The sequence below is a fragment of the Macaca thibetana genome, chromosome 1 (genome assembly GCF_024542745.1).
Source record: "Macaca thibetana thibetana isolate TM-01 chromosome 1, ASM2454274v1, whole genome shotgun sequence".
In the NCBI taxonomy this organism is placed as follows: domain Eukaryota; kingdom Metazoa; phylum Chordata; class Mammalia; order Primates; family Cercopithecidae; genus Macaca; species Macaca thibetana.
In genome coordinates, this window is record NC_065578.1 from 7,653,608 (window position 1) to 7,667,495 (window position 13,888).

Here is a 13,888-nt window from a genome sequence, read left to right on the forward strand (position 1 = left end):
AAAAAAAAAAAAAAAAAAAAAAAAAGATTATTAGCTTAGGGGGAAAAAAGTCCAAAACTGTACAAAATCTGTGACAAGGAAGATTTTTAAACACTCCTGAAAGACAAAAAAGTGGACATGAACAAATGGTAAAACATCCCCTACTCAAAATGGCATTTCTCCACAGATTAATTAATAAATCCAATACAATCCCAGCATAAATACCAACAAGCTTTCTTTTTCTGAAATAAAAAAAAATATTAAGGTTCACATGGAAAAACAAATAACTAAAAAAGGGAGGAACACACATTAAAACATACTATAAAGCCTCTGTAATTAAGAAGTGTAGTGCTGGTACATAAATAGACAATAGAACAACAAAACAAAAGAGCAAGTACAAAATACATATGGAAAGCAAGACATGACAATGGTAACATCTCAAACCACTACAGTCAACACAGATCGTTTATTTAGTAGTGCTAGAACAACTGGGTAGAATTATTCTTTAAATATGGTGTAGGGAAAGGCTTTCTAACTATGACTCAAATCTAACTATTGCCCAGAGGCAATACAAGACTGATAAATTTGATTAGATAAAAATACATTTTATACAATAAAAAATCAATAAATAAAAGTAAATGAAAACTAACAAAAGTGGGAGAAAAATATTTGCAACAATTGCCATGTACCACAGTCATATAAAGCACTTTTTAAAAGTAAAACAAAAAGAAAACCAATAGAAAATACATAAACAGACAATTTACAAAAAAAGAGACAAAAATATCCTTCAAACATATGAAAAAATGTTCAAACTCATTGTTAGTGAAATAAAATAAAAACACGGAGATACCACTTCTCACCTATCAGACTTTTAAATTTTTAGAAAGACCAAACATTCTATTAAGAAAACAGGCAAGCAGGTCAGGCACAGTGGCTCACGCCTGTAATCCCAGCCCTTTGGGAGGCTGAGACGGGCGGATTACAAGGTCAGGAGATCGAGACCATTCTGGCTAACACGGTGAAACCCCGTCTCTACTAAAAACACAAAAAATTAGCCGGGCGTGGCGGCGGGTGCCTGTAGTCCAAGCTACTCGGGAGGCTAAGGCAGGAGAATGGCATGAACCCGGGAGGCAGAGCTTGCAGTGAGCCAAGATCGCACCACTGTACTCAAGCCTGGGCGACAGAGCGAGACTCCACCTCAAAAAAAATAAAATAAAATCTTCTAGTGTTGGACTAGAATTGAAATTAATACAACAGTCTGGGGTTAGGGGAAGTTAATAGGCATAGGTGAGTATACATATACATCCTAGCTCTGCTTGCTAACTGGATCTAGAAACAACGACACCTAGTAGTAATATACATGCCTAAGACCCAGATCTTGGTTTCTAAACACTGCTCTCCACTAAAGGCAACCCGGGCTCCTCAGAGAATGATTAATTCCAGCGCTAGAGGTTGGAAAATAGAAAACAAGTCTGAGAACATCTTGTGGAGCTAGAAAATAAGAAAGTGCTCAAAAAAATACGGAGGTTTGCTGGAAAAATGCAGGGGCCAATCTGAAGTAGCTCCTAAAAGTAGCTCCTAATGGCCAAAGTTGGGTAATAAAACAAAAAATAATAAATTATAACAAAATAAATATCCGTAAGTTCATGCTGATGTAAATACTCAGATAGATTTATGGGGTAAAAGGGAGATTTCTTTACTACAGTGGAATTCCAATTAATAAATGTAGAAGAAAAGAAGAAAAATGAAAAACCACCATAGGCAAGCTTCACAGTAGTAACTTTTACAGATGAAATCCACTGATAGGTGCTTAAAATCACTGGGTGAAAATTTAAGGAGATAAATGATTTGCATAGTCTCAAAGTATCTCCCAAGTTAATTAAGTACCGGGGAAAAGCTGCTTTACAGTGAAGAAACCTGGCAGACGCCACATTCATCAAGTGGACAAGGTCAATGTCACTAGTAATTAGACATTATCAACCTCATGAAGCCCATGATAAGATGCACTCAGAAACACATAATTTCTGTGATTCTTGCCCAAAATGCCTTACCTCAGAAAAGCCAAATTGAGGGACATTTGACAAAATAATTGATCAATAATACTTACAATACCAAGGAAGGTCATGAACGGCAAGGAAAGACTGGAGAACTATTACACGCTGCAGGAGACTAAGGAGAAATAACTAAATGCATTGTGGGATCCCATATAAGATCCTAGAACAACAACGAGGATGTTGTTGAAATTCGAAGACCATCTTTAGTCTAATGCTATTGTATCAATGTTAATTCCCTGGTTCTGATAACTGTACTGTAGTTGTAGAAGAAGTTCACATTAGGTTAGGGGAGGGATATATTGAACCTGAGTACTTGTAACTTTGCTGTGTGTCTAAAAATAGCTCCAAATAAAAGAAAGTTTTTCAAATACTATGAAATACTCTAGGGCAGACGGAATATCTTAATGGGTAGGTTCCCATAACCAAACATAGAGCCCTTCATCTACTAGTAGATTAATAAAGTGTTAAATGATGAATGAATAAATAAAGGAATTGACAGGTTATGATGTCTAATGTACTAAGCATGTATAGACAAAACAATAAAAATGTTATAGGTCAAAGTTATTTCACATGTAAAAACAACTGTAGATTAAAGCCAGAAAAGGATTCTTAAACTGCAAAACTAAGAGCTGTGAGACACCATGAAACTCCTTAAGAAACTTGCAGGAGCTAAAGGGTTTTTTCTTTTTTTGAGACGGAGTCTCGCTCCGACACCCAGGCAGGAGTGCAGTGGCGCAATCTCAGCTCACTGCAACCTCCGCCACCTCCCAGGTTAAAGCGATTCTCCTGCCTCAGCCTCCCTAGTAGCTGGGACTACAGGCACCAGCCACCACACTTGGCTAATTTTTTGTAGTTTTAGTAGAGACGGGGCTTTGCCATGTTGGCCAGGTTGGTCTCGAACTCCTGACCTCAGGTGATCTGCCCACCTCGGCCTCCCAAAGTGCTGGGATTACAGGCGTGAGCCACTGTGCCCTGCCACTAAAGGATTTTTAAATGGTTGGGAAACTGTCCACAGATGTAACTAATCTGTTTCCAGCCCTAAACACATACATGATACTAGTTGCTCATAACAAAGTAAGGAGATAAATTAATTTAGGATGGAAAAAAAAAAAAAACAGACTGGAAGCCTCAAACAGCTAATTTAGGGCTCCTTGGCCCTGGTCTTCCAGAAAATTCATCCTAAGGCATTTTCCTATAATAGGAACCCCTGGGTAAAATGGTAGCCTATAACCTGACCTGCAGTAGGATATTTTTTTCCCCAGTGACTCCTTGAAATAGGAAGCAGATATTCAGAAAGTTGAGAAACAGCCCTTAAGTCGACATTTACGATCTCCTCTGCTGCCCTCCACAATCAATACTGGAGAATGCACTGATGTGAGTGCACAATAAACCCGAGAATGTTCCCCAGGTCACATGTCCTCAGTCCAATCACAAAGCAATCACTCCAGATCCTTGGATCATTAATAAAACATTATCCTTAGGGGAGAAAAAGTAGCATAGAAAACAAATTACAAGTTACAAGTTTATCTGCTCATTCTTAGAGCGCGTTGAGATGGCTCCCTAAGCTGAACTCTTCTCCATATACCTGAAGGAATCTAAGTATCTAATCCCTAACTCCTCCAACGGGCCACAGAGAAACAGTAAAAAAAGTGCATGCTGAGTGATTACACCATCATTAACTCAGTACAAAATTAAACTTAATTTCACTTATTCTTTTCTTCCCCTTATACTTTTAAGAACTCAGCAGAAATTCAATGAGCTATGGAGTGTACTATACATGTTACTAGGGCATGAGATGCTCTTTGAGGGACTACTTTCACACTCCTTACCATACTGGATGTGGAACCAGATGTGTGTGTTTGGTTCAGGATTCTGTCATTAGTCATGTGACCTTGAATAAGTTTGTCAAAAGGTTGGCTCAAACGTTAAAAAACTTGACACTGGTCACAAGGCTACAGCAGAGCCAGGATTCAAACCCAAGTCTTCTAACTTCAGTCTATTATACCACAATGCCAGCCAAAAATATTTACCCAGGAATAAACAGAACTCAAAAACTACTCTATTCAAAATGCTAACTTTACTCTTTGGTGCTTATTGATAACGTGTGATGAAATAAGATCAGCAGCTGTAGAAACTTATCTTGAAAGGTAGAGACAAGGGACAGCCAAGGTCAAGTATTCAGAACTGACAGCAATGCAGTTAATGCTGGACCTCAACACATTTCTACAACTGCGAAGGGCTCAGATTTCCTTACAGGAAGAAACTCTGGTAGGAAAAAGTTATAATCTCACAATTTACAAAGAAGCTACAGGGCATTTTGTTTTCCTTTTGATTTACCACGGCTAAAGGATAAAGCTCTCTCTCCTCCTTTATAACCCAACTCTAGCACCAGCTTGAAAGAAAGAAAACCTTATACATCAGTTTCCTCCTGAGTGAATGGAATGGCAAGAGCCCCCTCAGAGTTACTGCGACCAGATGAATCCACACAACTGAGCCCTTTGATCTTCAAGAAGAATGGTGCTAAGCACTAACATGATCAGTCTTTTTCTTTTTTCTTTTTTGTTCCCCATGGTTTTTTTCATTACATTTATTTGATCCCTTTTCATGTGCCTACAGACTATTTTATTTGTGTCTCTCTCAAAATTGAATTTATTTTTAGTAGTACTGGTTTATAACTATGGAGAAAGAATAAACTCTGTGCATAAACTATGAGAAGAAAATTGGAAAAAAAAGTTAAAGCTTAACTTTAACCATCTCCCACCAAATACATCCCAAACATTTTTTAAGTTAATCTACCTTGGTGAAGAGAAAGAGAATAAACAGAGACTGCTGGGGGCACTGCCATCCCATTCTATTTTACGGGACTAATGGGACAATCAAAGCTTCTGTCACGGTGAGTGCTGCTGCCAAGAGCGAGGCCAGATCACTAAGTGACAGCAAAGAGACCCTGCACCATTAGGGAAGCGCGTCCACACACACGAGTGACCCTGCACCACTAGGCCAGCAGGTCCACACACACGCAACACTGCACCACCAGGCCAGCACGTCCACACACGTGACTCTGCACCACTAGGCTAGCACGTCTACAAACACACATGACACCACACCAGTAAGTCAGCGCGTCCACAAACACGTGTGCAACACCGCACCACTAGGCCAGTGCATCCACACACACACGCAAAATTGCATCATTAGGCCAACGCGTCCACATGCACCGAGACATTGCACCACCAAGCCAGCGCGTCCACACACTCACACGACACTGCACCATTAGGCCAGCTTGTTCAGTGACCAAACGACCACCTGTCATCTGATGTCTTTGAAAAAAATCCAGTAGTCAAGTCACAAAAGAATGTTGTACTATAAAATCAAATTCAAGATAAAAGTTTTATAAAGCAGCTACCACTTTTTATGACCACTTTGAAGAAAACACCACAGGAGAAAAAAAAAAACAAAACTAATTAATGAGGATTCTAATTATATACCCAGTGAAAAGAAGATGAAGTATTACCACTGTAGCACTGTGGTGGCCAGTGAAAGGACAGTGACTTACACATTTACACATCTCCAAGAAACATCTGATTGTAAACTTAGCTACAGTAAATTCATGGAATCCAGATGGAATTATTTGGGATAACCTGTTCTTCTGAAAATGCTAAAATAAGATAAACATGGGCCGGGTGTGGTGGCTCATGCCTGTAATCCCAGCACTTTGGGAGGTTGAGGTGGGTGGATCACTTGAGGTCAGGAGTTCAAGACCAGCCTGGCCAAGATGGTGAAACCCTGTCTCTAATAAAAATAAAAAAATTAGCTGGGCATCACGGCACATCCCTGTAGTCCCAGCTACTCAGGAGGCTGAGGTAGGAGAATCACTTGAACCTGGGAGGCGGAGGTTGCAGTGAAGTAAGCCAAGAACAAGCCACTGAGCTCCAGCCTGGGTGACAAAGCAAGACTCCGTCTCAGAAAAAAAGATTCTACAAATCTCAATACCAATGATAACTACTCAAATATATTGATTTTAAGCATTTATGTCAAAACATGTTGAATACACAGTTACGTATCTCACATATTTGTTCAACTGAAACTCTAAATCGCTTAAAATCTTTTCCCTCAACCTGTGAGACAAGATGGAAAGAGGAAGGAAAGAGTATGCAAACCAGTGTAAGAAGTATTCCAGGATTTGGCTGAGTGCGGTGGTTCACACTTGTAATCCCAGCACTTTGGGGAGGCCGAAGTGGGTGGATTGCTTAAGCTTAGGAATTCAAGACCAGCCTGGGCAAGATGGTAAAACCTCGTCTCTACAAAACACACAAAAATTAGCCAGGGTGGTGGTGTACACCTGTAGTCCCAGCTACTTGGGGAGGTAGGATTGCTTGAGCCCAGGAGTTTGAGGCTGCAGTGAGCCATAATCTCACCACTGCACTCCTGGATGACAGAGCGAGATCCTGTCTCAAAAAACAAAAAAAAGAACAAGACCAGAAATATTCAAGGATTAAGTGACTGGTCCATTAACAATATTCCAGGAATTCAGTCACTGGACCCAGCTAACAATATTCCAGGATTAAGTCACCGGTTCCAGCTAACAATATTCCAGGATTAAGTCACTGGTCCCAGGTAAAAATTGAACTGTTTCATCAATATAACCAACCCTGCATTAACTTCCTTTGTTCAGCAAGTGAGCTTAAGCTTGGAAAGCTAATCTTAAAAGTCACACAAAGCTTGTGGAAGTTCACAGGAAGTTTATAAAACACTGAGAAATTCTCTAAATTCATCTAAATTCATGTAAGAAGTCAAACCTAACTACATCCACACCATACCCCACAGCAGAGTTGGCAAACTATGGCCAGAAAAGCCACATCTGGCACACCGCCTGCTTCCTGTGGCCTGAGAGAAGAGTTTTTGCATTTTTAAATGGCTGAAAAAGAAAGCAAAAGAAGGGTATCTCCTGACACATGAAAATTAAATGAAACTCAAATTTCAATATCCATAAAGTTTTATTGGAGCACAGCCACTTCATTTATTTCATGTTGTCTATGGCTTTTATGCTGCAGTGGTTGAGCTGAGTCACTGCAACAGATACCATGTGAAATATCAGCTGACCCGAAAAGCTTGTTCAAAGCCTGCCCTAAAGTTGCTACTAATTTACCTTGAAATAACAGACTTTAGCTATGTAGCTTTGCACAAAAGACTCCAGATGGTTTTTCTGAATACCATCTGAGCATCAGAATGGAGAAATTACTGTAATTCATTGTAGTTTTAAGATAAAAGCTACCAAAATCCTAGAATTTTATTAAAACCATATTATAGTACTTAACAAAAAAAAGTAGTTTTTCACCACTTTATTAATGATTATTTCCAGTGAGGAAAGGGTTTTAAGAATATTAGTAGTCTTACTTCCTATACCACTTAAAAGACCCAAAGTCAGTCATACATACACAAAATGAGCCATTACAGCCATCCTTTTCTTGAAAGAGACGGAAAATACCCAAAGATGCAAATGTCATGGTCATTTTTTTGACATAATTCCTGAACACATTATGACCAGCTGGAATGTTACCTTCTGCCTCAGAATGAAATCTTCAATATCTTTCTACCCACCTCTTCTCCCTACCAATGAAGCTATCTAGTAGGAAATTTTTCAGACATACAGAAAATGGAAGAATAGTTCAGTGAAAATCTCTATAAACTTTGCCTAGATTCTCAATTAATTACACGCTGCCATATCTGCGTCATCCGTTTCTCTATCTTCTCTAGTGGCAGGAATTAAATCTTTAGAAAGTAAACTGCAGACCATCAGAACACTTTCTCCCACCTCAGCTTTCCAAAGTGCCAGGATTACAGATGTGAGCCCCTGCACCTGCCCATCGGAACATTTCACCCACATACTTCAGCAAACAATATCAGGATGATAATTTCCAAGGAAATGAAGATACAGTAATATAGAAAGGGCATTAAAAAGTAAATTACCAAAAAAGAGAGAGAGAGGTAAAGCTAGATTAGTGGAGATACGGAGAACCTCTGCAATCTCAACAATCCAGAGCAGACACTGGAATGTTCACTCTGAGGCCAAAAGAGGAGTCTGATTAATACAGTGACTACTAAAAGATCAGGAGAGATTAGATTCTCCACCTCCTGCACTCAATGACTGCTCCTTCACATGGAAGAGCATGTCTCCAGTACTTACCTAAGGGCAGCAGCATGGTAAGTGTCAACGTAATCAGAAATGAAGAGCTCTCGGTTCTTGATAACTGGGTCTGTAATGACAAGTTCTCTTCCAGAGTCTGTCAAAAAATTAATTAAGAGGACATTAAAACTGAGTTTCCCAAAACAAGTAAAAAAATTTTGTAAAACTTTTCTTTCAGGTTTACCACCCACTAAATAACCAGGCCTGGTGAGCATCATAAGTATGCAAAATAGAGAAGAGGAATCACAAATTGCAAGAATAACAGTAACAGAAAGTACAGTTTTTGTCAACAAACTATCTTCTTGGCTATGTTTTATACCCCTTACTAAGTCCCTATATTTTGCCAAAATGGATTAAGTACAAATGGAAAAAGAGCAGAAACAACTATCTTATCCTAGCACCTCTTCAACTACCAAAATACTTAGTGATCCTGTCCATCTTATTTTTCTTGCTAAATATTACAAAATGGAGTGAAATCACACAGCTTCCACTGAAAATAATATTTTTAACAAGGAACTATAATTTACTTGCTTTAACAGAGGTTTTTTTTTATAGTTTCAAAGAAGGAAAAAAAAAAAAAACCACCCAGCAAGATAAAAAAGAACATCATTCTTCCAAGTTGTTTTTCACTGGTTTGTTGACTGTGAGAAGAGTGCAGCAGGATCAGGGCCAGGCAAAGTTTGATGCCAGCACCAGCACTGCCATTTAGAGGATGCACAGCCCCAGCAACGTCCTTAGCATCGCTCAACCTCAGTTTCCTCATCTGGAACTGGAGAGGGACAGACCCACCTCACGTGACTAATGGGTAACCAATGTGAATCGTCAAGCATAAGGCCTACCAACATTCAAAAATCCATTTTTTAAAAAGTTATCTTCATTTAATTAATGTCTTTAGAAAGAACATTGCCCAAAGCTAAGAAATACATGAATCAAACCAGAAGGACATATTTACCATTTTCATTATGTCGATCCTGAACCAAATGCTGATACACAGAATCTGGGACCTCAGACTGACGGTAGTACCATTTGACGTTCATGAGGAGATGGTCCCTCTTACTCTGAAAAGGAAAATCTAACAGCATTAGGAACAGGATTTCAGGTGGCCACAAGTGCATATCATACCCATGACAAAAGCCCCTGTAAACGGGTGGACAGGTAGGTAGGGAGAGACACAATTACCATCAGGACCACAATAATACGTAAGTCAGTTATGAGGTCAAATTTTATTTTTTAAAAACACCCATCAATAGATCCCTCTCACCTTACCCCTCTAAACTGCTTATTTCAGGAAACAAAAGGAGACCAGTCTCGAATCTGTTTATCTCCCCAGTTTGATTAACTAATCCATTCAATATTACAGTTTTATTTAACATTAACTATATAATACTATATGAATATATCCTTCTATTTTAATCTTTAATCATTTTGGTAAATATTTAGAGTCAATGTTAGCATACTGTCAAGGCTCATTAAGGGCAATAGGCTAGAAAGAACTTACCCAGCAAGGCCTGGCACAAAATAATCTCTTCTCCAAGGTTTGCCTATTACCCAAACTAAATTAGATTCTCCTTCCACTTTTTAGCCACAGTTACTGTTATGTGCCAAATGAATATAGCGAAGAATGGGTGGTGATGAAGGTACTATGAGTCCAGAGACCTCATCTCATTTATTTCCGAATCTCCAGGTAATAGAACATCTTATATATAACTATTTGTGAATAATGAAGAGTTTATGATGATCACATAAATGATCCTGTAAATGTTTATAGGACACTGAACTATGTTATCCCTAAAAGTTAATTTTGTTCCCAGTTTGTTCAGTGAATAAAGGATCAAACATTGCCCTTCCATTAGCAAGTTATAGTGCTACAGCTTGCAAAAGATCATCTCTGTGCCTGGTCAAGAAATAGCTCAACAGGGAGCGCACTGAGGTTTCCTGCGGCCTCCTAAAATACTTTTCCAACTCATGTGTGGCCTTAACAGAATTCTCCACGGTGAATGGAATACCATTCCTTTCAGCAGCCTCTACGTTCTCATCACAGGCCCGCTGGTCAGTAATGAATGAGAGCTAAAATTCAAGAAATGCCTCATGTTTATAAAGGGGATGCCTAAATCCTAAAACATGATAAAAGAGCCCTCATTAATGAAAGAAGATACTTTCTGCTTTAACGAGCAGTCACAAATATAGCCAACACTAAAACACTACTAGGAAAGTTCCAAAAAACCTTTGCTAAAAGACACTTAAAAGCCATTTAAAGAATCAGAAAGATAACAATTGCCACAAGTTTCAACAGAACTCAAATGTGAAGATGTGGTTTTATTTATTTATTTATTTTTGTTTTTTTTGAGAAGGAGCCTCACTCTGTCACCCAGGCTGGAGTGCAGTGGTGTGATCTCAGCTCACTGCAACCTCCACCTCCTAGGTTCAAATGATTCTCCTGCCTCAGCCTCCCAAGTAGCTGGGATTATAGGTGTGTGCCATCATGCCCAGCTATTTTTGTATTTTTAGTAAAGACAGGTTTTGACCATGTGGGCCCCACTGGAGTCTGGAACTCCTGACCTCAAATGATCCATCCACCCGCCTTGACCTCCCAATGTGCTGGGATGTCAAGCATGAGCCACCACACCCGCCAAAAATGTGCTGTTTCAAAGTAAACACAACAATGTTTTAAAATCTACCAGTCTACGTATTTCTGAAACACATTTAAGATGCCTGAAAACCTGAAGGGCAACAGAAATACCTTTTAGATATAGTAACTCAAATTTGTACAATGTCTATTTTTCAGAACCAAGCCAGGCATACTGGTGATCTTTTGAGGTACAATATCTATGTTATCTTATGATGTAGGAATACCTACTGATTACACACACAAATAAATCACTGCTTTCGTTTATTTGTACCTAGATGTATGAATCCTAATATTATACTTTACAATGGCAGTGAAAGAACTATTGGATTCCCCAATGCAGTACTATGCAATAACCAGGGAGTGGCAGCATTGTGCTACAAAGACTTCACAATCAATTCCACAGACAAAACACACAAAGGTAGACTGAAAGTAAACAATTTGGAACAAATTTAAGTAGCTGTAATATCCACAATCTTTCTAAATAGGCCAGTAACTTAATTATAAATTAAAAGTCTATTATAAAGGGAGGCAATGTGTGGTTTCAGCAGGTACTAGATTAAAAGTAGGTAATCTAGGATTGCAGTTCAGTCTGCAACTGCTGGTTGCAACCTTAGTGGAGTCCCCCAACCCTCTGAAAAGGGAAGGGATGGAACAAAATTGTTTCTATGTTCTCTTTCCATTCTTACATGTTTACATCTAGATTTCTTCCTCAAACAAAACCAAGTAGATAAAATGATGCTGTGGGAGAATCTCTAATTTTTTCTCTGTATCTGTGCAATGGCACTGGCTAACAGTGCCATCCTAAAGAAGGTTTACAAATTAAAATGTCACCTTCAGGGGAAGCTGGCCACTGCTATATGAGGGAGAAAAGAGCATCCCCTCCCTGAGTAAGTGTTCCCAAAGCTACCTCAGACACAGAAGTATTGCTCGAAAGTTAAGACACAGGTAATCATCTATTTCCTACTACTCACTAGTCAAAGAATTTTGGTCAAACTCACAGAAAATTAAAGCCAGACATGAATTTAGAGATCATGTGATTCATGCAAAACTGTCTGGGTTTGAATCCTGGCTCTGCAACTTACTAAGCTATGTGACTTTGGGCAAGTAACTTCTCCAAGCCTCAATGCTCTCATATACAAAATGGGAGAAAACCAAGTTTCTACCTTATTCAGTTGTGAGGATTAAATAAACTAATATAAAGCAAGTTGATGAGCTCAATAAATGTTAGATATTACTATCACTGTTTTACAGAAAAAAGAGAGTAGCCAAGATAGAAAAGAGGTCACTTAAAGGTTTTGCTTTTCTAAGATTCAAAATTATGTTAGTAATGGCAATATAAAAATAAGTCATACAGCAAATTAAGAGGAAAATGTCTTCACTTTTCCAACAATTCTAGAGGCTTATCAAGAATTTCTTAACAATTAAGCTTCACTTTTTACTAGCAATATAATTTAACAATGACATAAATGTCAAAATGTTTATAAATAATGTATTTTAAACAGAATGTGGAATCAAGAGGGAAGTGAGCTTCCTGTGTGAAAGCACCCTAGGGTATACTTCTGAATAGTAAGAGGAGCCCACTGGGAAGTAAATAACTTCTCACCAGTTTGTTTGTTTAGAGACAAGTTCTCACTCTGTTACCCAGGCTGGAGTGCAATGGCACCATCATGGCTCACTGCAGCCTCGACCTCCCAGGCTCAAAGTGATCCTCCTGCCTCAGCCTCCTGAGTTAAGTAGGAAAACAAGCACTCAGCTAATTTTTAAAATTTTTTTGTAGAGGTGGACATCTTGCTATGTTTTAAGCCACTAAACAGGAGCATATCCAATCTGCTTACAATAAGGTTGGCTCTGTGAGGAAAAAAAAAAAAAAAAGGGGGGGTAAGAGGAGTTGTTTCTGGGCTAAAATATGGATTCTTCCATATCCCTGGCTGGATTTCTCTTGAAATGAAGAATATATGTTGATTTAAGGAGATTAATAGAGGACAAAATCCATCCCCCAAATCTGGGCTTAGAAAAAAGACAGATCCTTATAGTAGCTACTTAGGAGCAGAATAGCAAAGATTTCTACACATCTTTGAATATCAGACAATAGTGTTGAGATTTAACAAATTTAAAATAACTGAAATGAAACACTCAGAACTAGATAACTGACAAGGGGTAGACTAGGGGAAAAGGCGGGCAATGGAGACAGGAAAGGCCAAGAAAAGGTTTCTGTTGAAGGGCAACTGTGTTGTCATCAGCAACACACAACACAGTCTGCCCAAACACAGACACAGGGTCTAATGCCAAGATGGAAACTTCCTTTCCTGTAGATCTTTCATGATTACTAATTTAGTGTTTTATCGATTTAAATAGCCTGAGTCTTTCCCAGAAACATTCTTAATATCAGCCTCAAGACAATGTTTTTCCACAACATGAAAATAGTAATAATAATCAAGGGGGTATCTGGAGAGTTCATAAATGCCAATAGGACAAGGGCAGAGAGAGAGTCCTTCAAACAGAGGCGGCCTGCAAGCCAGATGAAACAACCGTAAATTCACCTAGGATGCAGAGGAAAGAGCTTCTTTGTCCCATTGATTGCTAGCTGATGATACCTGCCACCAGCTCACAGCAGGGATCATCAGGTCCCCAAAGCCTCCAAAACAGACCACTCCTGTCCCTCTGTGTTATCAAATGTGACAGGGACATCAAGGCCAAAGACAGCCTCAACAGAGTACCAAGATGGATATTAGCAAATAGATAAATTTGCCAAGTCAAAACAATCTGCTAGAGAGAAGAGGATAACTTCCTGCATATTTTTTAACTGCTCAGTAATGGGGGCTCTTGATTCAGAACCAAGTGAAATCAGATCAAAATTCTTACTTGAAGTAAGCCAATACAGCCAACCAAGTTTCTCCAGAAATTTGGGGTGAAGTGGCTAACATGTGTATACTGTAGGGCTTAAAAAGATACTTTCTGAAGAAACTTTTCATGCATTTCCACAACATGGTGATAATAAGGTTAAGAGCTGTCTGAACATTAGAGGTTTACTGTATAACTCAG

General features: G+C 38.9%; 1 protein-coding gene across 1 annotated transcript in view; it reads right to left on the reverse strand.

Moving 5' to 3' along the window:
- The window catches only part of RERE (arginine-glutamic acid dipeptide repeats), a 392,536-nt gene that overhangs the window by 191,898 nt on the left and 186,750 nt on the right, over positions 1-13,888 (reverse strand). Inside the window, 2 exon segments of the mRNA XM_050787836.1 lie at positions 8,218-8,314; positions 9,170-9,275. Of these exon segments, the coding sequence (XP_050643793.1) occupies positions 8,218-8,314; positions 9,170-9,275 (203 nt within the window).